Source organism: Artemia sp. Qi Xiang Cuo, chromosome 14 (genome assembly GCF_049724085.1).
Source record: "Artemia sp. Qi Xiang Cuo chromosome 14, ASM4972408v1, whole genome shotgun sequence".
Lineage (NCBI taxonomy): Eukaryota > Metazoa > Arthropoda > Branchiopoda > Anostraca > Artemiidae > Artemia > Artemia sp. Qi Xiang Cuo.
In genome coordinates, this window is record NC_142807.1 from 50,469,577 (window position 1) to 50,496,771 (window position 27,195).

General features: G+C 36.0%; 1 protein-coding gene across 1 annotated transcript in view; it reads left to right on the forward strand.

The window, feature by feature from the left end:
• Positions 1 to 15,499, forward strand: part of LOC148944577 (phosphoenolpyruvate carboxykinase [GTP]-like) — a 69,411-nt gene extending 53,912 nt beyond the window's left edge. The window contains exons 8-11 of the mRNA XM_089099783.1: positions 7,594 to 7,820; positions 9,745 to 9,894; positions 12,839 to 13,039; positions 15,280 to 15,499. Coding sequence (XP_088955909.1) covers positions 7,594 to 7,820; positions 9,745 to 9,894; positions 12,839 to 13,039; positions 15,280 to 15,387 — 686 coding nt within the window. The 3' untranslated portion in view covers positions 15,388 to 15,499. The remainder of the gene's footprint in view (positions 1 to 7,593; positions 7,821 to 9,744; positions 9,895 to 12,838; positions 13,040 to 15,279) is intronic.
• Positions 15,500 to 27,195: the final 11,696 nt, after the last annotated feature.

Consider the following 27,195-nt stretch of genomic DNA (forward strand, 5'->3'; position numbering starts at 1 on the left):
GATCCATTTTCCAGAACTTTCAACTACGTTAAACAAAATGGCTATCTCAAAATTTTGATTGGATGTGTTTGGGGAAATGATGGGCGTGTGAGGGGCTTTAGTCGCTATCCAATCAATTTCAACTATTAAAAATGGCACTAGCCCTTTCAATTCCAATCAAATGAGTTCTTTTGAAGTTTCTACGACAACACTTTCAATAAAAACGTACATGCTCCTAGGGCAGAACTTACAACCCTTACCCTTAGGGCGGGGGGGAGGGGGTTGTCATTCTCAAAGATCTAATTTCCAGAACCTTCTACTACGTTGAACAAAATGGCTATCTGAAAATTTTGATTGGGTGTGTTTGGGGGAATGGTGGGCGTGAGAGGGGGGTTAGTTACCCTCCAATCACTTTCGATTATTAAAAAGGGCACTAGCCCTCTCAATTTCCAATTGAATGAGCTCCTTTTGAAGTTTTACGGCAAATCTATCTATAAAACCTTATATACCCCCAGGGCATGACATACAGCCTTTACGCTGGGGGCTCTTGGGGGTTCGTCATTCTTAAATACATTATTTCCAGAACTTTCAACTACGTTGAACAAAATGGCTATCTCTAAACTTTGATTGAATGTTTTTGGGAAAATGGTGGGTGTTAATTACTCTTCACTCACTTTTGACTATTAAAAAGGGCAATTTCAATTTCCAATCAATTGAGCCCTTTTTAAATTTCTACAACAACTTTCTATATAAACCTTATATGCCCCCAGGGCATAACTTACAACCCATGCACTGAGGGCTCCGAGGGGGCTATCATCCTAAAAGACCTTATTTCCAGAACTTTCGAATACGTTGAACAAAACGGATATCTCAAAATGTTGATTGGATGTGTTTGGAAAAATGGTGGGCGTGAGAGGGGGGCTAGTTGCCCTTCAATTACTTTAGACTATTAAAAAGGACACTAAACCTTTCAATTTCCAATTGAATGAGCTCTTTTTGAAGTTTCTACAACATCGCTTTCTATAAAAACCTTATATGCCCCCAGGGCATAACTTACAACCCTTGCCCTGCGGACTGGGGGAGGGGTTGTCATCCTTAAAGACCTAATTTCCAGATTTTTCAACTACGTGGAAGAAAATTGCTATCTAAAAGTTTTGATTGGATGTGTTTGGGGAAAAAGTGAGCGTAAGAAGGGGGTTAGTTGCCCTCAAATCACTTTTGACTATTAAAAAGGGCACTAGCCCTTTCAATTTCCATTCGAATGAGCCCTTTTTGAAGTTTCTACGACAACACTTTCAATAAGAACCTTATATACCCCCAGGGCATAACTTACAACCCTTGCCCTGAGGGCTGGGGGAGTTGTCATTTTCAAAGACCTAATTTCTAGAACTTTCTACTACGTTGAACAAAATTGCTATCTTAAAATATTGATCGGATGTTTTTGGGGGAATGGTGGGCTTAAGAGTTACCTTCTAAGCACTTTCGACTGTTAAAAAGGGAAGGGGTGTTAGTTGCCTTCCAATCACTTTCGACTATTAAAAAGGGCACTAGCCATTTAAATTTCCAATCGAACGAGCCCTTTTTGAATTTTCTACGACAACGCTTTCTATAAAAACCTTATATGCCCCCCGGGCATAACTTACAACCCTTGCCCTGAGGGCTGTGGCGAGGGGGATTGATATCCTCAAAGACCTAATTTCCAGAACTCAAAACTACGTTGAATAAAATGGTTATCTCAAAATTTTAATTGGATGTGTTTCGGGAAAAGGTGGGCGTGAGAGGGGTTTAGTTGCCCTCCAATCACTTTCGACTATTTGAAAGGGCGCTAGCCCTTTAAATTTCCAATCGAATGAGCCTGTTTTGAAGTTTCTGCGACAACGTCTTCTATAAAAACCTTATATGCCCCAGGGCATAACTTACTACCCTTGCCCTGAGGGCTGTGGGGGAGTGTCCTCCTCAAAACATAATTTCTATCTGGAAATCATATACGCTGAACGAAATGGCTATCTCAAAACTTTGATTGGATGCGTTTCGGGTAATGGTTGGCGTGGAAGGGGTGTTAGTTGCCTTCAAATCACTTTCGATTATTAAAAAGGGCACAAGCCACTCCAATTTCCAATTGAATGGGCCCTTTTCGAAGTTTCTAAGACAACTTCTTCGATACCAAGTGCCCTGGTCTAAAGGGAAAAAATAATAAATAATATATTGTTCCAACATCGTTCTTATATGCCCCCAGGGTAGAAGTTAAAACCCTTGCCCTGAGGGTTTTGGGGGAGTCCTCCTCAAAAATATATTTTCTTTCTGTAAATCAACTACGCTGAACAAAATGGCTATCTTAAAATTTTGATTGGATGTATTTGGGGAAATGGTGGGCGTGGAAGGGGTGTTAGTTGCCATCCAATCACTTTCGACTATTAAAAAGGGCACTATCCACTCCAATTTTCAATTGAATGAGGCCTTTCCGATATTTCTACGACAACTACTTTGATACGAAGTGCCCTGGTATGGAAAAAAAAATTAATACATTGTGCCAACATCGTTGTTTACTTAGGCAGTGCGATTGCGCTACCTATGATACGGTCAGTCAGCCGGGTACCCAGAACAATCCTTAAGCAATTTCTTTGGAAAACATCTAGCAAATCTTCATCCGCTTTTCGAAGCGCCCATGCTTCGGAGCCATATTTTACTACTGTCAGCACTGTAGCTTCTAGTATTCTAATCTTGGTTTGCAGACTTATCTTCCTATTCTTCCAAACTTTTTTTAATTGTGAAAAAACACCCTGAGCCTTGGCTATTCTACTTTTAACATCTTCACTGCTCCCACCATCTTATCTAATAATACTACCAAGGTAAGTGAAGCTGCCCGCCTGATCAATCTTTTCATTACCCAACGTCACCTTTTCATCTTCACTTATTCCTAGCCTTACTGACTTAGTCTTCTTAACATTAATTTTCAAACCTATTCTAGCACTCTGATCTTGCAAAATCTCTAAAATTTTATTCCTTTTTCTCACACTTTCCTCTAGGATACTTAAATCATCAGTATAATCTATGTCCAGGAGACTTGTTTCTTCCTATTTGATTCCATGGTCTCCCTTTGCCTTTCCTGTGCTCCTTAATACAAAATCCATCAAAATAATCCACATAAAAGGAGATAGAACACAACCCTGCTTAACTCCTGATTTAATACAAAACCAGCTGCAAATCTCATTTCCTACCTCAACCGCAGCAGTGTTATTCTCGTGCGTAGCACTAATCACTTTAATGTATTTGTCTGGTATACCATACAAGGATAAAACCTTTGCTAAAGCTCTTCTATCAACAGAATCGAACGCTTGCTCATAATCTATAAAACTAAGAGCCAAAGGTGTTTGACAACTCAGGCACTTCTCAACTATTAACCTAAGAGTGAAGATTTGGTCGACATGTCCTCTACCTTTTCTAAAACCGCACTGTTCTTCTCTTAAAACTTTGTCTAAAGCATCTCTCAATCTAAAAAGTATCATATTACTAAGTAATTTACTACCTACAGAGACCAGACTAATGCCTCGATAATTACCACACTCACTCTTATCACCTTTCTTACACAGTGGTTTAATTAAGGTTTTCCTAAAATCGTTAGGTACTTCCCCTTTTTCAAAATCATATTCATAATCTTCAGTAACTTATTTATAACCTCAGAGTCACCATATTTAAGAAACTCATTTACCTCATTATCAGCACCTGGAGCCTTATTATTTTTCAATCATTTAGTACTGTCGCTAATTCTTCCTCACAAAACCAAATTTTTCTTCATATCCAAGGTATCACAAACTTTTTCATTTTCCTCTATATCTTATCCTGCAACTCTATCTCGGTTTAACAAATTCTCAAAACGTTCTGCCCATCTCTCTTTAATATTTCCTTATTGCTAATTGTGGCCTCATTCCTATCTTCAACTGGGCCAAGTCCAGATTGACTTCTCCCTCTCAATTTATTAACATGCCAGTACAATATTTTACTATTATGCCGTCTAGCTGCATTTTCCAGATCCTCGGCAATTTTATCCATGGCCTGCACTTCACACTTCTTCAGTTCATATTTTAATGATTTCTCCACTTTCTTTACATTCCTTTTGTTTTCATATGATCTATCCCTCAGATAATTCTTGTATGTTTCTCTTTTCTTGTATGTTTCTTCCTTACGACACCTTCAGCAACTTCATAAATTATTTTTCTATATAATTATTCCAACCATCTTCCACATTATCAAATTTTAAACTCTCAATTTTAGTATTCAACTGTTCCTGGAAAGTTTCTCTCAAATTCTCATCCTGGAGTCTACCAACATCATAACTTCCCGGGAGGTAGTTACCCTTCCGGAATTTGAGCTTTAAATTAACCCTTGACCCTACCAGATGGTAATCTTTACTTTTAACATCAATAACAGCACTCCTATATACCCTAGCATCCTGTGTTGATCCTGCCATTCTTCGGTTTACTATACAATAATCAATAAGGTTTGCTGTCTTAACATCACCTGAATACCATGTTAACTTATTAGCCATTTTATGACCAAACACCGTGTTGGTTGTAACTAGATTGTTATACCTACAAAATTGCGAAAGTCTGTATCCATTACTGTTTTCTTTTCTTACACCAAATTTACCTAGGCGCGTAGACCCTCTATCCCTATTTCTACCGACCTGGGCGTTAAAATCTCCCAATAAAAACACCATATTTATGCCTCGGGCCCTGTTTATTTGCTCCTGTAACTGTAAGTAAAATTCATCTGAGTCACTACTATCTCCGTCATTCGGTCCTACAGGGGCATAAAATACTATGACTGATATCCCGAACTTTTTATTCATAATATGAACAATTAGTATTCTATTATTAATACCTTCCCAGCCTAATCAAGACTTAGCAGCTTCCTTATACATCATGAGTCCTACTCCCTGTCTATGTACCCCATCCTTCCTGCCCAAGTAAACAAATTCTATATCACCTAATTTCTGGCTTCATACTCCTGGGATTTGAGTTTCTAAACACCTAATAAGTTTAGTTCGTACCTTCTGAATTTGTCAGTCAAAATATCGATATGATAGTCATTTTTTAACGTTCAGTCATTCTAAGTTCCAATTTTCATATTCTTTAAATCAAAATTATTTTGGCCTCAGGAAAAGCAATCATCCCGGATACGAGTGCCGGACGGGGATCACATATCTTCTCAAGTCTACACCGAAGTTCTTAAGCCGGCTTAGAACCGGACAGCAAGAAGTCCCTGGGACCTCCGTGAATGGAGGTTTTGTGCAGTCCTGGGCCCATCTTGGTCACAACATGGTTTTCAGCACTTGGCGATGCTCTTCTATCAACAACAGTTAAAATCCTGCACAGACAGTCTCAAGCCTACTACCTCCGAGCCATTATATATTTATGCCTGCAAATGTAATGCTACTCCAAGGAGACAGTCCATAGTAAATAATTTAGCTAGGAAGAGGTTTTTCAGCTCGGAAATGCCCGTCAAAACAGTCCAAGCCCAGAAGAATTATCCATTGATCAGAATCCCGTGCGAATGCTGTGTCGTTTACTAGGCTATATTTTACTCAAGGGGTGCCACTCCTCAAGTGGGATTAGAATTGACCACAAGATCCCCAATCTTGCAGGTACCCCAAAATGGTCGAGGAAGCCCTTCGCAGAGGCCGTTGTCCAAATATCCGGATCTTACGCCCTGTCGCAGTTGTCCTCCTATACAGGATCCTCCCGCCATGGTGTTCTGAATCACCATGCAATTTAACTCATTACTGGGAGAAGGTTTGTTACTTATGGGACTTGTGGACACACCGATGGGTCCTATCAAGTGTACATTCGAGGGGCCTTCTTCCTCCTCCACCTGCACTTATGACCCGGGTGAGGGTGCCCCAGAATCTATTACGGACCCCCAGGGACGAGGTCCCCCGTTGGTCTGTGCCTCCTATGGAGGTACCCTACATATTTGTAGGGCGTTCCCCTATCGCCACCTGGGGACACGCTGAGTGTCCTGGGGGAGGCCAGCTAATTAGGCCTACCTGAAAATCATCTAACATTGCTAAGGATAATAGATGCAAGTTGAGCTTATGCAAACTTGCTTCTTAAAACTAAAAGCTCTTTCAGCTGATCAATGATTCATATTTTGACCTTGGGATAAACTGAACGCTCGATGTTCAAGTCTTCACAAAATTTAGAATTGTTGGGAGGATTGCAAGATGGTCGAAAAAATTCTGTTTCTGATAGATTACTTTATTACAAAAAAAAACCGCAAGTTTTCGATAGAAGAAACTATTAAACCATTCTTTTCTGGAAGTAGCTCTCTGTTCTTTATGAGAGTCATATATTTTTTATAAAAGGTGAAATAACCTGCTCTAAACTCATCCACGAGACAGCTACAACACTTCAGTATGCAAGAAGAAAGCGTGCACTCTGAAGTCATGTCGTAAAAAACCATTCAAAAGTGCTTAGCATGTGTCAAGAAAGTCATACCATTTTCGAAAGCTCACATAAGTTTGATACTTGAATGGGTGAATGTTTTTTTTGGCTTGTGAGACTCAAGTCCTACCATAAGTTTGATATTTGATTGAATGAATGTTTTTTTTGCTTGTGAGACTCCAGTCCTACCATAACCATGATTTATTGCATGATCAGCAGATCAATGTTCAAAAATTTTAAAAAACATTTTTCCAAGTAGGCAAAGCCAGAAACAGAACAACAAGGTATTTTTACGGTGAGGTTTTAAGTGCCAAAAGAGCAGCTTTTTGTTATTTTTTGAATTTGTTATTATTATTAAACAGAAGAAAGTATACAGCCACATTGAAAAGAAAAAAACAAACAAAAATCGACACACATAAAAAACAATGCAGAAATGGAGTAATCCTTATAGACCTCTTATTAAGAAAATAAGGCTAGGAATAGAGGATCATTTTTGAAGGCCATAATATAGTTTATAATGAAGGCCGCAAATATACCTTCCACAGCTAAAACGAGGTTTAAATTATTCTCACTGCAAAAAAAGAATGGTATTTAAATTTAATAACTGAAAATCCAAAGAGAAGGTAATGGTAAAGGATACGGCAATAGACCCTTAAAGTCCAAACCGGCGGTGCTGAGCTCCATCTCAAGGCCCTTCAGCCAGGAATTGCAATGGCGGCACTTCCTGGCTGAAGGAATGTATGGGGGCCACCAATCCTGTGCTTTCGCAAATCCTTCCTGCTTACCTTCCCCAGATTTCTCCAAGTACTCATTTAGAGCTGGGTCGACTATGGCTGAGCTTACAGAGTCACGCTCTGACCCCCGTCCAAAACCAAATCGTTGAATACACTTGTACTAGAACCCTCCCCTTCGGACAAAGGATTCCAAATCCAACGCACCAACCACTCGGCTAGGACGACTCTAAACAGTCCAAACAGTGCGAGCATAAAAAGGAATTTAAAACGGATAAAAACAAAAAAAACAATGGATGACTAAAATAATTTTCAAAATTCAAGCTGAATCAAAGTAAAAAAAATCCTAACATAAAATTTAAACGTAAAATTGAGTTACTCATTTCAAATCAATAACGTAACAGACTTATTTTTAGTAAGACTTAAAAACATCCTTTTAGGTAAACCTGCTGCCCATCCAAATGCAAGATTTTGTACTCCTCTCGTTAACTGTCCAATCTTGGATCCCCACTGGAACAGTCCTGAAGGGGTGCCTATTTCTGCTATTCTTTTTGGTGGAAGACGTCCAGAAGGTATACCTCTAATTTATGAGACGCGATCGTGGAAGCATGGAGTCTATGCCGGTGCTTCTGTTTCATCTGAAGCTACTTCTGCAGCAGAGTACAAGGTACATTTTTTCTTTATTCTTGTTCATTGCCTCTTATTGGGTTTCGAATGACTTACTTTAAGAAGTGAATGCTACCCCTGAAGGAAGCTCAGATTCGTCTATGAGATAAAACCAACGTCATCTAGTACTACTCACTAAAATCAAAATTGACCATACCCAAATAAAGATGTTACTAGCGTTTTTAATATCCTTCTTCCTTTTACTTTAGGCCTAATATTAGGTAACTTTTACCAAGAGGGCACTATAAGTTTATACTTGCATATTTTTAAAAGCTAGCCTTTGTTCGGCATTCTGACGTAGCCCTAACTATTCCATAATATTCAGTACTAGTGAGGCAATAGCATAAAAAGAAACTAATTCTATTATTTTCGATTGGATCCGAATAAAGTTGACCTTGGATAGAGATTTCAATTTTTTATATATAAAAATTAAGCTTCTTTTTAAGTATTTTAGTGCTACAAAGTATAACTGCATATGTAGCACTAGTTCTTCTGGCTCCTATTGAACGTTCATTAGAGCACAAAAGATAAATTAATACTTTCATATTAATCATTTTACATATTTCTTAGCAGCCAATTGCAACGGTAGTTACTTTCTCTCAGATTTTTGTACAAAATATATTATCCGTTGGTATTTTAATTGAAAAATTATGCTACTTTAGATTTATACAAATTCGTGTCAGACTGGTTTCGCTTAATGCAAATGGGTGGATGGAATGAGGTAAGAGAATTTGGTTATTAGTACTATATTGTGGGTAAAACTTTTTTTAGCCTTGCATACAAAAATATGGGGAGAATATATATATATATATATATATATATATATATATATATATATATATATATATATATATATATATATATATATATATATATATATATATATATATATATATATATATATATATATATATATATATATATATATATATATTGTTATAAAAATCCCTTTTATTAGACTTTCCATCTCTATTGGCATGGGTCACTCTTTACCTATAGACTGCTAGATCTTTTATAAGTTAATTTGTGCTTGCATCAACTTTCTAATGCAATCTTTAATTTCGTCGAAAAATAGCGTTTACTTAAGGTATATGTTCCCTCTGAAACAAGCGATTTCGCGAAAAGCCTGCAGTTATATTTTGCACCAAAAGAACAAAACGCTTATATCATAAGCCCCATTACTCTTAGATATATCCATTCACTGAGCCAGAATTACGATATTAATTAGACTTTCTGAGAGAATAATGTAAATTTGCTTATAAAACAGGAAAATCTTTCTTTTTTCAATATTTTTCAAACAATTTTCAACTTCTTTAAATAAATAAAAAACAACACACACTGAATTTCAAAGATTTAATTGTGTCGTTGGATAGAATAAAATGCCAGCTATGGAATAATAGCAGAATTCCCATCTTTCTTTTATTTATTATAACCGTAGAAGAGCAGAAAAACAGCACACCTAAACTTTCACAGGTAGAAATTCTGATAGAAATTAGAATAAAATAAACCTTTGATAGAATAAACCTTAAGCTTTCATTTAAATTGAGTAGAATGTTCTCTTGTATTGATTGTTATACTATTTAATTTTTGTGTTGCTCAATATTTACGCCTAAATATGGCTTAGGATGTCCTTGGCCCCTCAGACTATATATTTTGAGGTAACTATTTCTGCTCCCCACACTGTTTATGGTAAGGTTATTGTTTCTTCGTCAGATTCTTTTCCCAGCATTGAAATCGTCAAATACATCTTGTAATTTTTCATTTTTATTTTTACTATATATTTTTATAAACATTTGGAATCTAAATTAGGAGATAAACGAGTTTTTTGCTGGTTTGGAATTTGTTCTACTTCTGACTTGATAATGTCTATGCAAGTAGTTCAAGAGAATATTCAGTAAGTAGTTTTAGAAAAAAATCTTTTCCAGGGACATAAGGTCATGCATGATCCATTTTCTGCGCGCCCTTTCTTGAGCTACAATGCGGGAAAATACATAGAGCATTGGCTTAGCATGGAGAAGGATAACAGGAAAATGCCGAAAATATTCCATGTGAATTGGTTCAGAAAGAATAAAGAGGTATGTAATAACTAATTAAGACATTCAATGAGTTTGGGGAGCATACGGTTAAACAAATTCCGAAGTAACATCTAAAATTCACATACCAGACGAGGCAAAAACGTCCGGTACTGCTGCAAGAGAAAAGGTCCTTCAATGACCTAAAAATCCTCTTTGTTTGTTTCTATGGTTTTTTGCTTCTACTTTTTAACCTTCCAGACTTCCATTTCTGATATTTGAAAAATATACTGTTCCCAATAGCCTGAAAAATTTACTGAAATACACATATATCAAAACTTTTTTAGTCTGAATAAGGAAAGTAACTATGTTTAGTAAGTCAATTTATGCCACGAGACTCAATCGTAAATTTGTTCTAGATAAATCTCAAAGGACACCCTAAAAACTTCTCAGACACCTCAAAAAATTGTCAGATAGGAGCTAAAGTTGGACGGAAATTTATTTTACTTTCTTGTCGTTTTAAGTTTAATTTGTTCATTCATAGTAATTTGTGTTATTTTTAAATTGAATTTATTATATTAATCTATTTCTGCTTGTTTTAGGCTTTAATATTGGTCTATAATTTTCTTTGAACAATTCTTTTTAAATGTGTTTTTTTAAATTAATATAAAAATGTTGTTTGGGTGTGAACAAAATAGCCCATTAAACAGAAGGGAAGCTGAGAATACGCAGCAACCAAAGATAAAGCCAAGACAAATCTAATAAAGATTTTTAAGAGCCACATAAGGAGCTGAAAGGATGAATCTAGAAAACAGAGGGATTTACTCAGAAAACTCAGGCGAAAATTTATAAAAGGCTATGTTACTTTAAGACATATTGTCTTCAAAAGGATGCTGTCAAACCAGGTGAGGAAAATTCAGTTTCCTCTGCTCACCAGCCTCACTCTTGCTCTTGATTTAGAATATTCCCCCTGATCTACTTTTCTGTAAACATGTTAAGTTGAAATTGACGCCATTCATTGTGATGTTTTTCGAGTGATGTGCTTCATATATTTGTGGGTTTCCAAATTAAAATTATTAAAACTACAGGGACGAATTCAAAACTATACCCCTTTTCCAGTTACAATTTGGAACAGAAGGTATCGGAAATGCTGATAACCTGGTAACATGATTTTTGATAACCTGGAAAAATATAGTGTCTTTTGATTTGCCTGGCTACTTAACCGTGAGTAGGTTCCAAGCTCCTTAGGGATTTATCGCGCATTGACTAGAGACAAAACACATTAAGGCCCATCCCGCAACTAAAAGTACGAGTAATTTTCTTAAAAAACCAATCTCCCGAGCAGTTTAAGATATATTACGCATATGGTATTTTGATAACCTGGATACACATACTGCCCTGATTTAGCTCTATCATCTCCGAACAAGTTACAGTTCAGCACCAATTGCCGCTGATACAAATATCCTCAAAATCCCTATTAGGATCTCTTCTATTGATGGAAACAAAATATACATTAAGTACTTTCTCTCGGTCTACTTTCATTAGTTCTCTTTATTAATCTTGGTTATTAATGTGATTTTATTTCTTTCTTGTTGTTGTTCTTGTTGTTGATGTATTGGCAAATAACAAGGACACTGCTCGAAATAAATACTATTTTCGGTAAAGCATAAATGATGCTCTGGCATTTAGAAGGCTTAGGGGGGGCTGGCCCTATTCCTGTTCGTGGTAAAAACTTTATGAAACTTATATATTTAAAATCAGCACAAAAGTGCGATTCTTTTGATGTATCTATGGGTATCAAAATACCGTTTTTTAGATTTTCGGTTATTATTGAGACGAGTCGCTCTTACAGTTCATTACCATGAACTGTTTGATTTACCTTCGTTTTATGTTTCATTTTATTATTGTTCAATGTATTTTCTGTTCATTTTGGGTCTCATTTATCTATTGATGGTGATTCCTGTTCATTTTAAGTTTAAATTGCTTTTTGAATTTATTTTGCTTGTCTTTTGGTTAGTGTAGCTCTTTATTTTCTTCGAAAAACTTTTTTTTATTTACTTATTTTTTTTTAACTAACGTAACAAAATAATGTCGCAGTATTCAATTAAGTGCTTTAATTCTTGCATCTTCTTTCTTGAATGAAAAAAACTATGCACCTGAAATGCCTGAAATACCAAGGACATCAAAATAAAAGATTTTTTACCGTCCTGAACCCATATTAGATCTATTCATACTTGAAAAATGCGGTTTTCTAAATGTTCTTTTGGTTATTTAAAAATTATGAAGCTTTTAAGGTATAATAACGAGTTCGTCAGTGTTGCCGCGTTGAACTGTGGAAATGACTAAGTAAAACTATTTGATTAGACTTGATAACACTTTTCGTCCGCAAAATTTATCCATTAAAAATATAATGATTCGAAAAGAAAACTATGCATTCAAAGAGGTGATATATCTTCTTTAAGATATTGATCTGACTGTATTTTTAGGAGTTGATCGGACTCTATTTTTGGGTTATTATATTTCTTAATATTGGACGTGATCGTCTCTTACTGGGTTGCTAGCTATTGCTGCAACCCAGCTTTTGTGTCATATGTTTTTAGCTTGCAGTTTGCCCATTTTTCAATTCCATTTCTTTTATTAAAAGTTGGTGCCAACCACTACCAGAAGCTGCACAACTGAACTTGGAAGTGTTTTTCTTTGTAATTTGAATACCCGATTCTCCCTAATATTTTAAGATATACATGGTTGTCTTAAGTTTCCACTTAACCAATTCAAACGATCAGACTCCATTTTCGCTCTTCTTGGTACTGTAAAAGTCTCGTTTTCACCTCAGTGTGAAATTTAAAAAAATTGATTTAGACCATTATACATAACATTTCAAAATAGTGCAAAGGTTTTGGCATACCTGAATCTTTAAACCTCAGATGGCTGGTACTTGAATATTTTTGCCAAAGATAAGTATCGATTGTATTTCCTTTTCACTTTTTTCATGAATTTTATTTTATAGGGTCATTATTTATGGCCAGGTTTTGGCGAAAATATACGAGTTCTTGATTGGATAATGAGAAGGTGTGATGACGAACCAATTGCTGTTGAATCTCCGATTGGATTGTTGCCAAAAGAGGGGAGCATCAATCTAGAGGGTTTACCAGATCCCATCAACTGGGAGGAGCTGTTTGAATTGCCAGAAGACTTTTGGAAGCGAGAGGTACGGCCGAATCAGTTTTGTTTTTTGGTTTTTGGCTCATAAAGGATATTGGTATTATTTCAAAGTTTACAACTAGGATTTTCAAGCAAAGTGTTTCAGAAGATATTTTTTCATTTTCTGTATTATTATTATCACGTATTTTTTTTTGTTCAAATTCCTAAGCCTTGCATGACTTTCAATTCAAAGCTGTGTTCCTCAAGTCAGAGGATGCTATTTAATCAGTTAGGTAGTTAATAGGTTGATCACTTAGGATAACAAAGCGTCACCATTTTTAATCAGTCATTTTTCATTACTATTTCTATAGGCTACAAAAGAAACAGAAGTATATTTATCAAAAATGCATATCATTTGTTGGTATATAGAAAGAATAAATTGTTTTGGCACCGTAAAAAAAATTGCATAGAAAATGTAATGAGCGACAAAACAACGAGAGAAAATAAACAAAATTATAAAATATTTTGATAGAATTTTGTAATTTTTAGGTAAAATAGACCTTTTCAAAACTTACCCTATTCTCCTATCATTTCGCTAATATTCGTGGCTATATTTCTAATTTTCTCCCTAGAACGTCGTTTGCTGTTTGGAAAACTATAATTGTCCCCTTCATCTGTGTGAATTATAATATTTTAAAGTCTATAATCGCATATAAACCTGCTCTTGGAAAATTCCTTTAAAAATCTTATTTTAATGTCTATAACGTCATATCTACCTGGTATGTACCCTTTCTAAATTTAGGTTTTTATATGCCCAAGATTTCTTTATCGCCTTGACTACAATCAAATAACCAATAAGATGAAGCGTCTTACCCTGACGTGGGCAGCAAATTAACTTTTATGATTAAATACTTATTACGTCTAGATTATTTTACCTAAACAATTTTAACAGCAGATCACTATTGCTATTTATCTTCTCTACACCATATTGGCCTAAGGTAGCACACTTAACGCGCAATATATGGTATTCTGTGGATTAAAGTCAACAAAAAATAAAAAGTTTCATCCTGGAAGCTGATTGTTTCGTTTCTACACCAACATGTAAAAATTAATCTAACCTGCAGCAGTCGGCTCTAAAGGGGCAAATGTCCGTACTTGGAAGGTATTTTAGATCATACTTAAATATGTGCCATGGTAGCTTAAAATGAGAAAAAAAAATCTGAAAGAAAACCAAACACTTTCATGGAAGACCTAACCTAATTAAAAAAAAATTATTCAGAAGCGGTTATCAACTAGTCAAAATATTTTTGCAGGGACTCTTAAACAAATTTTTGACTGGCTGGTAATTTTGCAGACAATAATGGAATTAAGCTGTAAAGTCGGTAAAACAATAGTAAAATTGATCATATGCACGTTGGACTGTAGTAAAATTGGCGAAATGGCAGAAAACTTGTGGCACATCTTACCGCCGTTTTACAGTCTGAATTCTTTCTTGGATTGGCCCAACTTAATGGAAGGGACGTGTCCCCTACCCCTTATATGAATTCTCTGCTCTTACCGTTCCATGCTACTCGTTTTTCATTTCTTTGCCCTACTGTAAAGTTGCCAAGCCTGAAATTCATAATGTAGTCTTCTAACTAAACAAAAAAGGGAAGAAAATACCTGAAAAATAAAATTACCACCTGAAACCACATGTTCGTGTGTTTTGTGGCCCCCTCCCCCTTACCAACTACTTACGCTAAAATTCCACTGGCATTTTTAAGAATTCATTTAAAGTACAAAAAGAACAATAAAAAAGGACTTGCGGGTGTGTTAACCTATTGACTTCCTAGACTAGACTTCCTTGTGTATTATTAACTTAGTATTTGAATCAAAAGCTGAACTGATAAAAATAGCATTCTAACACACCCGCTTAAGATATATTTTATCACTGTTTTTCCTTTTAATTGTATTTCCTTCAATTAGATAGGAAAATTAATTGCTTGAGCAAAAATTTCATTTTAAGCAATCTTAGATGGCCCGAAACAGCTCTTGTCTTGAGACAAGTTTCAAACTTACATCAGAAAGTCCCTTGGAAAATTAAACTAATATACAATAAAAAATTAATCTTCCAGCACGGCCCTCCAAAAAGGGCAAAGCCTTTTTTTTCGATTGGCTTGAAATCTATACTAAAAATGCACATATTTTACTTTATTGAGATATTTGATCCATTTCATCATTTTATTTATATCAAGGTTAGTATTTTCAAGCTGGAATTAAATCTGTTTTTTCGTTCTATTGATAAATTAAATAAGCCTTTACTTTCAGATGAATAACATTGAAACCTACTTCAATCAACAGATTGGAGACGATCTACCACGAGCAATACGGGAAGAAATTGAGAACCAGAAAACGAGATTGGGTATTTCTAAGTGAAAAGATGGTCGTCAATCTCTTGGCTCAAGTTTGGCTTCTATATTTCTCTTTTTTTATCGACGTTATTTTATACTATGTTTTAGATATTGCAATTAAAGATGCTTAAACATTGCTTAACCATTAGATGTTCATTAACTAATGAAAGATTGACTTATTGTAATTAAACAAAAAACAAGTTTTTCAAAATGAAAGTAAGGAGCAACATTAAAACTTGAAACGAGCAGAAATTATTCTGTACGTGAGGGGGACTGCCCTCTTAAATCGATCCCTTTTACGCTAAAGTTTGACTTTTTGTAAAAATCCATCGGAAACAACAACTAAAACACAAGGGCCGTTGAATTGGAATTGCAAGCTTATTAAAGCTTTAACGTAACGATTTTTTCTTAGACGAAAGGATCCCCTTAGTCCTATACCTTATGATTATAAGTTCTTAGCCTATCAATACATGAATTTTTGGGCCCTTTTTCAGCCTCATGGTTTTTTTGGAAGAAGGGATTCTTGCTCTAAATTGCACTTTTAGCTGAAAAAAAAACATTTTTAAATTCAATTTCTGATCGTTTTTTAACTAATGCTTGGGAATCTCCCTCTGTTGAAGATTTTTCACGAAAAATTCCTCCCTTGGAAAATTCCCCCACTGAAATTTTTTCTCATGTAAAAACACCCACCCCCATACAAAACCCTCCTTGCTGAAAATCACCCTGTAAAATTTCCTCCGGAAAACACCACCTGAAAAATCTCCTTAGTTTTATTTGAAAAATCTGTTTTTTTTTAATTTAATTTCTGATCGTCTTCAAATCATACCGGAAATTCCTCAACTATGGGAAATTTCACCAAATAAACCCTTCCTTGGAAAGATCTTCTCGTGGGAATTCTCCGACGGATAATTTCTCCCGTGGAGAATCCCCCTCCCACTGAAAAACACTCTCAGATAGTTTCCGTCCTGCTGAAAATTTCCCCCTGGCGATTTCCCAGAACATTCTCTCCAAATGTCAAATTGAGTAGCCAAAGAGAAAAAGAACACAAATAAAAAGAATTCCATGCAAGAATATCGGAAAATCCATCCCCCAGGTAAAATCTTCCTGGCAAATTCTACCCGGAAAATTTCATCTTTGGGAGATTATCCCTGTGGAACATTAACCCCCCCCCCTCCATTCTGTAAAAAATTCCTCCCGAGAAGCTTCTGCATATTTCTCAATAACAAATACTATTTGTAAACATTGGCCAAATTGCATAGACTGACAGCCGTTTTCCTAGGCTGCGGGAGTTCAAATTATTCCCAGAAGCATAGTTCTTGAACATTTAAACTTTGATGAACCAAATGGCTATCCCAAAATTGTGATCGGATGTCTTTGGGCGGTAACAGGGCGTGAGAGGGGAGCTAGCTGCCCTTCAATCTTTTTGGTCATTTGAAAATGACACTAGAGCTTTTAATTTCCGTTTGATACGATCACCCCCGGGGGAAAAAAAAAAATAAAAGCGCATCCGTGATCTGTCTTCCGGAAAAAGAATTTACAAAATCCCATATTTTTGTAGATAGGAGATTGAAACCGCTACTGTAGGTTTCTCAGATATAAATCTGCTGGTGCGATTTTCGTTGAGATCACTTGAATTTTGGGGCGTTTCCCCCCTTTTTTTAATCAGGCAAATTTTCTAAAAATCGTATATTTTTATGGGTAACATTAAAATTAATGAATTTTTCATATTCGGAATCAGAATAAAAAGGCAATGCTCTTGATTAATTGATCAAAGTTCCTTTTTTAGAGTTTGGTTACTATTGGTAAAAGTCGTTCCAATGAATTTATGTTACGAGGCTTAACTTTTTAAGTTGCTTTATGATTAAAAATAGGACAACTAAAAAATACTTAAATATGTCACTTAAAAATAGGACAATTGACCTTTTTTGGACTATTTTAAGCCATTTTTGATACTCTGGGAAGGCCTGGTGAATGCATATGTCATCAATTTTTTTTATACAAAAATTAGTTAGTGAGGCATGCAATTTAAGGGGCTGACAATATTTTTCATGGTGGTGGAGACCGGAAAAAAAATTGATGATTGACTTCTCAAGACGAGTCAGGAAATGATGCATTGCAGAAACAAGCTGTAGGCCAGAGATGGGGTCACTAAAACTAAACTCATGAAAGGGTCTTTAATTAATGTTAACAGAAAGCACAAAGTGCGACCTTGCTCCTGTCAATTCCTCCCCTTCCTCCTGCAGGATTGTATTCTATATTCACGGAGGCATAGGTTGTATTCTTGGTCCCTCTCATTGCCTATTTCTTAACAGAAAGATTGGCATATTACACCTTCATAAACATAATTATGCAAGGCTTTGCAACCGGTATGATTCGACAACGAAAGTGGGCAATAGAGCCTCCGTTGTGGTCCCACACCTCCCACCACAAACTTTTAGTACAAAGATAGGCATGTTACACTTAGTTTTAAGAGAATTATGGTAAGATTTTCAATCTGCGTGATTAGAGGCAGAAAGTGGGACCACGCCCCTCCATAAATGTCTCCTGACTTCTTTGCCAACTACTAAGAATAAATGTAAGTTTTTTAACCTCTGCGAGCGTAGGACCAAAATGGACCCTTGGCCCCTCCAAAACTGCCTATCCCTCGTACTTCCAACTGTTTAGTAGAAAAATAATTATGTTTACACCTTGTTTAAATCAAAAACGTGCATTGATTTGTGATCTATTAATTAAAAAAACTTTTCCACAAAATAAGTTTTTCAAAGAAAAGTAAAGAACTCCATTAAACAAAAAATGAGCAAAAATAAAATCAAATAATCTACCAGGTGTGAAACTACCACAAATCAGAATCAATGAATAAATGAAACCCAAAACGAACAGAAATTACAATAAATACCGAGTCAAACTCAAAACAAGCAGAAATTAACATGAGCATCAGAGGCAACGCTATAGCGTTGCCTATAGTAAAGGTCATACGGCTCCATAGTTTTATTATTATTATTTTTTTCCCAGAGGCACTTCATATGGAAGGGATCGTCGTAGAAACTTCCAAGGGATCTTATTTGAATGGAAATCGAGAGTTCTAGTGCCCTTTTTCAGGGTCAAAAGTGATTGGAGGGCAACTAGCCCCCCCCCCCATGCCCATCATTCCCCCAAACACATCCAATCAAAATTCTGAGAAAGCCATTTTGTTCAGCGTAGTTGATTTCCAGATATAAAATAAGTTTTTGAGGAGGACACTCCCCCACAACCCTCAAGGCAAAGGTTTTAAGTTATGCCCGGGGGCCATATAAGAACGATGCTGGCACAACGTATTATTTATTATTTTTTTCCTTTAGACCAGAGCACTTCATATTGAAAGAGTTGTCGTAGAAACTTCAAAATGGGCTCATTCAATTGAAAATTGGAGTGGCTTGTGTCCTTTTTAATATTCGAAAGTGATTGGAAGGCAACTAACACCCCTTCCAAGCCCACCATTTCCTGAAACATATCCAATCAAAATTTTGAGATAGCCATTTTGTTCAGCGTAGTTGATTTCCAGATATAAATTATGTTTTTGAGGAGGACACGCCCCCACAGCCTTCAGGGCAAGGGTTGTGAGTTATACCCTGGGGGCATATAAGGTTCTTATAGAAGGCGTTGTTGTAGAAACTTCAAAAAAGGATCATTCGATTGGAAATCCAAAGAGCTAGTGCCCTTTTTAACAGTCAAACGTGATTGGAGGGAAACCAACTCCCCTTTCACTCCCACCTTTTCCCCAAGCACATCCAATCAAAATTTTGATATAGCCATTTTATTCAACGTAGTTCTAAGTTCAGTAAATTAGGTCTTTGAGGATGACCACCCCCCCCCCACAGTCATTAGAGCAAGAGTTGTAAGTTTTGCCCCGGGGGCATACAAGGTTTTGTATAGATAGCGTTGTCATAGAAATTTAAAAAAGGGCTCATTTGATTCGCAATTGAAATGGCTAGTTCCTTTTTTATTGAAAGTGATTCTAAGGTAAATGACACCCCTTCCACGCCCACCCTTTCCCCAAACACATCCAATCAAAATTTTGATATAGCCATTTTGTTAAACGTAGTTGAAAGTTCTGGGAATTACATGTTTGAGCAAGACACTCCCCCCGCAGTCTTCAAGGGCAAGTGTTATAAGTTATGCCCTGGGAGCATATATGGTTCTTATGGAAGGAATGCTCATATAAAGTTCAGAGAGGGCTCATTTGATTGGAAATTGAAAGTTCTAATTCACTTTTTAAGCGTCAAAAGATATTGGAGGGTAGCCAGCTCCCCCCCAAACCTATTTCCTAAATGCATCCAAAAAAATTTTAAGATAGCTATTTTATTTAAAATAATTCAAAGATCATATAACAAAAATTCCGGTGTCGACACAACCCCCCAGGGCCCCGGGGTAGGCGTTATAAGTTATGGCGTGGGGGCATATATGGGTCTTATGGAAGGGATGCTCGTATTAACTTCAAAGAGGGCTCATTTGATTGGAAACTGAAAGTTGTAGTTCACTTTTTAAGAGTCAAAAGAGATTGGAGGGTACCTAGCCCCCCCCCCCGCTACGCCCTTTTTTCTCAAACCCATCATATAAGAGCTTTGAGATAGCTTCTTTTTTTTAAATAGTTCAAAGACCATATAACAAAAACTTTGGCGTCAACACAGCCCCCCAGGGCCCGAGGACATGCGTTGTAAGTTATGCCCTGGGGGAATATATTGTTCTAATGAGAAGGATACTCGTAAAAACTCCAGAAATGGCTCAATTTGCTTGGAAGCCTAAAGGTCTGGCTGAGTTATATAGATTTAAGAGGGATTAGAGGACGGCAAGCCCCCCATGCCTCTTTTCCCATAAATACATCCAAGAAAAATTTTGAGATAGCCATTAAGTTCAAAATTGCTCAAAAGTCAGATAACAAAAATTCGGGTGTCGTCACAACCCCCCAGGGCCCGGGGACAGGCGTTGTAAGTTATGCCCTGTGGCATATATGGATCGTATGAAAGGGATGCTCGTATAAACTTCAGAGAGGGCTCATTTGATTGGAAATTTAAATTTCGAGCTCACTTTTTAATAGTCAAAAGAGATCTGAGGGCAGCTAGCCCCCCCCCCCGCCTTTTTTCCAAAACCACCTGATGAAAATTTTTGGATAGACATTTTGTTAAAAATAGTTCAAAGGTCGGATAAGAAAACATCCAGTGTCAATACAACCCCCCAGGGCCCAAGGGAAGGTGTTCTAAGTTATGCCCTAAGGGCATGTATGGTTCTTATGAAAGGGATACTCGTATAAACTTCATAGAGGGCTCATTTGATTGTAAATTGAAAGTTCTAGTTCACTTTTTAAGAGTTAAGAGCAACTAGCCCCCCCCCCACGCTCTTTTTTCCCCAAACCCATCCACTAAAAATTTTGAGATAGCCAGTTTTTTGAAAATGTTCAAAAATTGGATAACCAAAACTCCCCCCAGGGCCCGGAGGATATGCGTTGTAAGTGTTGTCCTGGGGGCGTATATGGTTATTATGAAGGGGATTCTCGTATAAACTTCAGGGGGGCTCATTTGATTCGAAATTGAAAGTTCTAGTTTAATTTTTAACAGTCAAAAGATATCCGAGGGCAACTAGCCTCCCCTACAAACTCTTTTCCCCAAGCTCATCCGATAAAATTTTTATAATAGCCATTTCATTAAAAATAGCTCAAAGGTCAGATAAGCAAAATTCCTTTGTCGACGAAACCCGTCAAGGCCCGGAGGCATGCGTTGTGAGCAGTGCTCTTGGGGTATATATAGTCTTTCTGGAAGGGATGCTCGTCTAAACTTCGGAGAGGGCTCATTTGATTGGAAATTAAAAGTTATTGTTCACTTTTTAAGAGTCAAAAGAGATCTGAGGGCAACTAGCCCTCCCCCCTCCTCCACGCCCTAAATGAATCAGATAAAAATTTTGAGATAGACATTTTGTTAAAAGTAGTTCAAAGTTTTGATAACAAAAACTCCGGTGTCGACACAGACCCCCAGAGCCCGGGGGTAGGCTTGTAAGTTATGCCCTGGGGGCATATATTGTTGTTATGGAAGGGATGCCCGTATAAACTTCCTAGAGCACTCATTTGATTGGAAATTGAAAGTTGTAATTAACTTTTTAAGAGTCAAAAGTGATTGGAGGGCAGCTAGCCTCCCCCACATGCATTTTATTTTTTCCCCAGAGGCACTTCATATAGTAGGGGTCGTCGTACAAACTTCAAAGGGGGCTCATTCAAATGGAAATCGAGGGTTTTAGTGCCCTTTTTTAGAATCAAAAGTGATCGGAGGGCAACTGCCCCCAAGCCCCCTACACTTTTTTTCCCCAAATACATCTGATAGAAATTTGAGGTAGCCATTTTGTTAAAAATAGTTCAAAGATCATATAACAAAAATTCCTTTTCGTATGCTCATTTCGTTAAAAATAGTTCAAAGGTCAGATAAGAAGAAATCCTGTGTCGACACCCCCCCCCCCACAGGGCCCGGGAAAGACGTTATAAGTATTGCTCTGGGGGCATATATGGTTCTTATGGAAGGTATGCTCGTATACACTTCGGAGAGTGCTCATATGATTGGAAATTGAAAGTTCTCGTTCCCTTTTTAAGAGTCAAAACAGATCGGAGGGCAACTAGCCCCCCTTTCCACGCCCTATTTTCCTCAAACCCATCCGATAAGAACTTTGAGAGAGCCACTTTTTTCAAAATAGTTCAAAGGTCAGATAACAGAAACTCTTGTGTCGACACATCCACCCAGCAGTGCTTCCATTCCCCTGGTGTTTAAATAAAGTATTTAAGTGCAAAAAAAGAGTAGAATTATAGTAGGACACAATCCGGAAGTAAGTATGTTATCGTGCTTACTATTTGAATAGGAATGTTAAAAAAAAATTTGATTCTTACGCTATATTACCAGTGTTTTACTTCAGATTTTTTCAAATCCCTAAAAGGCTGGCGGAAAATCCCTAAGAGTTTCTCCATTTTCTGACTTCTTTCAAAGTTACAAGTTTTTGACTTATTAGGCTGACTTTTAATAGCATTTGCTCAAGACGACTTATTTTGCCACTCAAGACCATTTACGTGTACCAGTAAATATTCTTTTGACCTTTAAAACAATGCTAAAACATATGACCTTTAAATGCTTTGTATTTATCAACTAGTTAAGTTCGGTTTTGATTTGAAGATTCCGGGTCCATATCTGATATTCTGGACCATTTGAATATATTTTACTTATTTGTCTGTCTTTGCCATTATTTTTTCCTTCTCTATTACTACTTTTGCAACACCCTCGTTTTTATTTGAATTGGTACGAAGGATTGGCATGAATGATATCCAGCCTGTCGCTTTTCCACGGATTATTTTTTTTTTACCTTTTTTTGTATTGTGTTTTTAATTTTTATCAAATTATAGTAGCAAAAATGAATCACTTAAAGCTTGATTTAAGGACAGCGCCTGCATTTTGATCTTTTGAATTGTTCGATTGTAACTTGTAGACAGCTACCTGCCTCCCAGTTTTCTAGAAAATGCCGAATGTAGACGCACTTTAATTTGTATTCAGAAGAATTTAATGATAATTACCAAATAATAAGATTCAAGAGAAAACACTAAATACTAAGATTAATACCCGGAGTCACCGTTGTCATTGCCAGCCCCCTTGTTTTTTCCAAGGCCTAAAAAAGCGACGTATTCGGAAGCAGTCGCATCCGGTTTCACAGACTTCATTTTTTCTTTACACTCTCGGTCAACGTAGGAGGCCTTTATGATTCATCCCATCCTTGACAGAAATCGTCGCAGACAAAGTTACGTTTTTGAGCCCATTCCTCTTTTCATTTTTTACTGTTTTCAGAACGCTGAAAAGTCTTTCCACACCGACATTTGAGCAGGGAAATCCAGAAATAAACCGAATGACATGAAGAACAATAGTGAACTTTAGAACTCCACTTGGCGTCTTGATGGATGCCATCCAGTTTCAAAAATCAAACCTTCAGTCTTTCCCCATTGGTTATTTTGTTTGAAATTTGGCTGGTCTATCCAAGTCCGACAAAAACAAGAACGTTTGTCAATCGCCTTTGCTGAAATCCCACCGTTGTATCCGAAACTCCTATTTTCGTAAATAGAAACCATAGGCTTGGCAAGGAAAAAAGTGGAAAATACAAATTTAAAGTAGAAATAAAGTAATAAAGTAGGTCTAAAAATATTAGAGAAGAAACATTCAAAATAAAGTAGTCTACTCTAAAATATAGTATAAATGGAAGCACTGTCGGGGGGCAGGCATTGTAAGCTATGTCCTGGGGCCGTATGTGGTTCTTATGAAAGGAATACTCATATAAACTTCAGAGAGGATTCATTTGAATAGAAATTAAAAGTTGTAGTTCCTTTTCTCAGAGTGAAAAAAGATCGGAGGTCCCTCCCGCCCTCCACGCCTTTCGGTGTATCGGATGGATAAACCCATCCGATAAAAATTTGAGGTGACCATTTTGTTAAAAATAGTTCAACGATCAGATATTAAAACTCCAGGGTCGACACAACCCCCCAGGGCCCAGGGACAGGCGTTGTAAGTAATACTCTGGGGATATATATGGTTCTTACAAAAGGGATACAAGTATAAACTTCAGAAATGGCTCATTTGATTGAAAATAGAAAGTTCTAGTTCACTTTTAAAGAGTCAAAAGAGACCGAAGCTTAATTAGTCCCCACACGCCCTTTTCCCCACATCCATCCGATAAAAAGTTTGAGATAGCAATTTTGTTAAAAATAGTTCAAACATCAGATATAAACTCCGAGGTTGACACAAATCCATTTATTCACTTTGATATTGTTACTTTGATACCAGTTTTGATGCTTTGATGAATAGTTGATTTTTTTTAAAGTTTGATTTTGAAATAAAGAATTTTTAAAAAATTTCAATTTTTTTGTAATCAAAAGCGAACAAAAATTAATTTAAAAAAAACTTTCCAAAAAATAAGTTTTGCAAAGAAAAGTAAAGGCCATTTTAAACTTAAGCTCAGCACATACAAATACCTTTTAAAATTCAAACTCAAAACGACCACAAATTACTATTAAAGAATAAAGGAAACCCAAAACTAACAGAAATTAAATCAGCAATCATAGCAAAAACATACAACAAGTAATAATATAAATGAATAAATAGATCTTAAAGCGAATAATGCTTAGATTGAATATGAAAGTCAAGCTTAAAACGAAAAAAATATTTTCCTATTGAAGTATAAATGAAACTTAAAACGAACAGAAATTAAATAATCAATCAGTGCAAACAAACATACAATAGATATTAATGTAAATTAATAAATAAATCTTAAAACGAGTGAACTTAAATTGAATGTGCAAATCAAGCTTGAAACAAACAAAAATCACTACAAACAAGAGTTTGGGTATGACCTCCTTCTCTCACTGTAGAAGTCTAAAACTTACTGCGTCATTGGCGCTTTACTGAAAACTATATGCGTCTTGGAAAGTCTTGGAAAGTATAAACAACATCAAATTGAATATTTGATGTATAATGATATTAATTGTTGAAAGATTCATTAGTTAAAGAATTTATTTCATTTTAATTCTATGGTTATTTTAAATGCTTTAATAACTGTAAAATAAAATATTTGTAATATAATTCGGTTTCAGTTAAGCGCCAATGACGCAGTAGGCTTTTGGTTTTTATTTACAGTTAGGAAAGGAGGCAGTATCCAAACACTTGTTCCTAGTGAAAATATATTCGTCTTTAACAACTTTAAAAAGAGCTAATAAATTAAACTGAATATTTGATGTGTAATGATATTAATTGCTGAAAGCTTATTAGTTTAAAATGTTACTATAATTTTACGTTTATTTTCAATATTAAGTACAAAAGAAAATATTTGTCATAAAATTGGTTTTCAGTATAGCGCCAATGACGCAGTAGGTTTTAGACTTCTTAGGTTTTAGACTTAGACAGTGAGAGAAGGAGGTCATACTCAAACTCTTGTTTGTAGTGATTTTTGTTCGTTTCAAGCTTGATTTGCATATTCAATTTAAGTTCAATCATTTTAAGATTTATTTATTCATTTATATTAATATCTATTGTATGTTTGTTTGCATTGATTGTTTATTTAATTTCTGTTCGTTTTAAGTTTCATTTATACTTCAATAGGAAAATATTTTTTTGTTTTAAGCTTGATTTTCATATTCAATCTAAGCATTAATCGCTTTAAGATCTATTCATTCATTTATATTATTACTTGTTGTATGATTTTGCTATGATTGTTGATTTAATTTCTGTTCGTTTTGGGTTTCCTTTATTCTTTAATAGTAATTTCTGGTCATTTTGAGTTTGAATTTTAAAAGGTATTTGTATGTGCTGAGCTTAAGTTTAAAATGGCCTTTACTTTTCTTTGCAAAACTTATTTTTCGGAAAGATTTTTTTAATTAATGGATCAAAATCCCTATGCCTTCCCTAGGCCAGAACATAATTTGGGCTTTACTGAAAAAATATAAATGTTTTTACTTTTGTAACTTTAATAAATCAAAGAATATTTAACATTGTGATTACTAAATATCAGTATATGTATATTAAACTGACAATGCACATTCATTTGTATTTTTTTCAGTAAAGTGCAAATTATGTTCTTACCTTCAGAAGGCATAGGGGATTCCAATCGAATGATTCCTTTTTGAAGTTTCTACGACAATGCTTTAAAAAAAAAAAAAAACTTATATGCCCCCAGGGCATAACTTACAACTCTTGCCCTGAAGGCTGTTGGGGGAGTGTCATACTCAAAATCCTAATTTCCAGACTTTTTAACTATGTCGAACAAAATGGCTATCTCAAAATTTTGATTGGATGTTTCTACGACAGAGCCTTCAATAAAAACCTTATATGCCCCCAGGGTATAGCTTACAACCCTTACCATGAGGGTTGTGGGGGAGTTTCATCCTCTTAGATATAATTTCCAGATCTTTCAACTACGTTGAACAGAATGGCTATCTCAAAATTTTGATTGGATGTGTTTGGAGAAATGGTGGGTGTGGAAGGGGTGGTAGTTGCCTTCCAATCACTTTCGAGTATTAGAAAGGGCACTAGCCCTTTGAATTTCCAATCAAATGAGCCCCTTTTGCACTTTCTACAACAACGCGTTCTATAAAAAAACCTTATATGCACCCAGGGCATAACTTACAACCCTTGCCCTGAGGGCTGTGGGGGGTTGTCATTCTCAAATACCTAATTTCCAGAACTTTCAACTACGTTGAACAAAATGGGTATGTCAAAACTTTTATCGTATGTGTGCGGATAGATGGTGGGTGTGAGAGGGGGGTTAGTTGTCTTCCAATCACTTTCGACTATTGAATATAGCACTATCCCTTACAATTTTCAATTAAACGAGCCTTTTTTGAAGTTTCTAAGACAACGATTTCTATAAAAACCTTATATGTCCCTAGGGCATAACTTACAACCCTTGCCTGAGGGCTCTGGGAGAGTGTCCTCCTCAAAAACATAATTTCTATCTAGAAATAAACTACGCTGAACAAAATGGCTATCTCAAAATTTTGATTGGATTTTGTTAGGGAAATGTTGGGGGTGGAAGGGATGTTAGTTACCTTTCAATCACTTTCGACAATTAAAAAGGGCACAAACCACTCCAATTTCCAATCGAATGAGCCCTTTTCGAAGTTTCTACGACAACTCCTTCGACGCAAAGTGCCCTGGTCTAAGACCAAGAAACAAAAGAAAAAAAATATGATAATACATTGTGCCAACATCGTTCTTTACTTAGGCAGCCCTATAATTTCTGGACCTTTCAACTACTTTGAACAAAATGGTTATCTCTAAATTTTGATTGGATG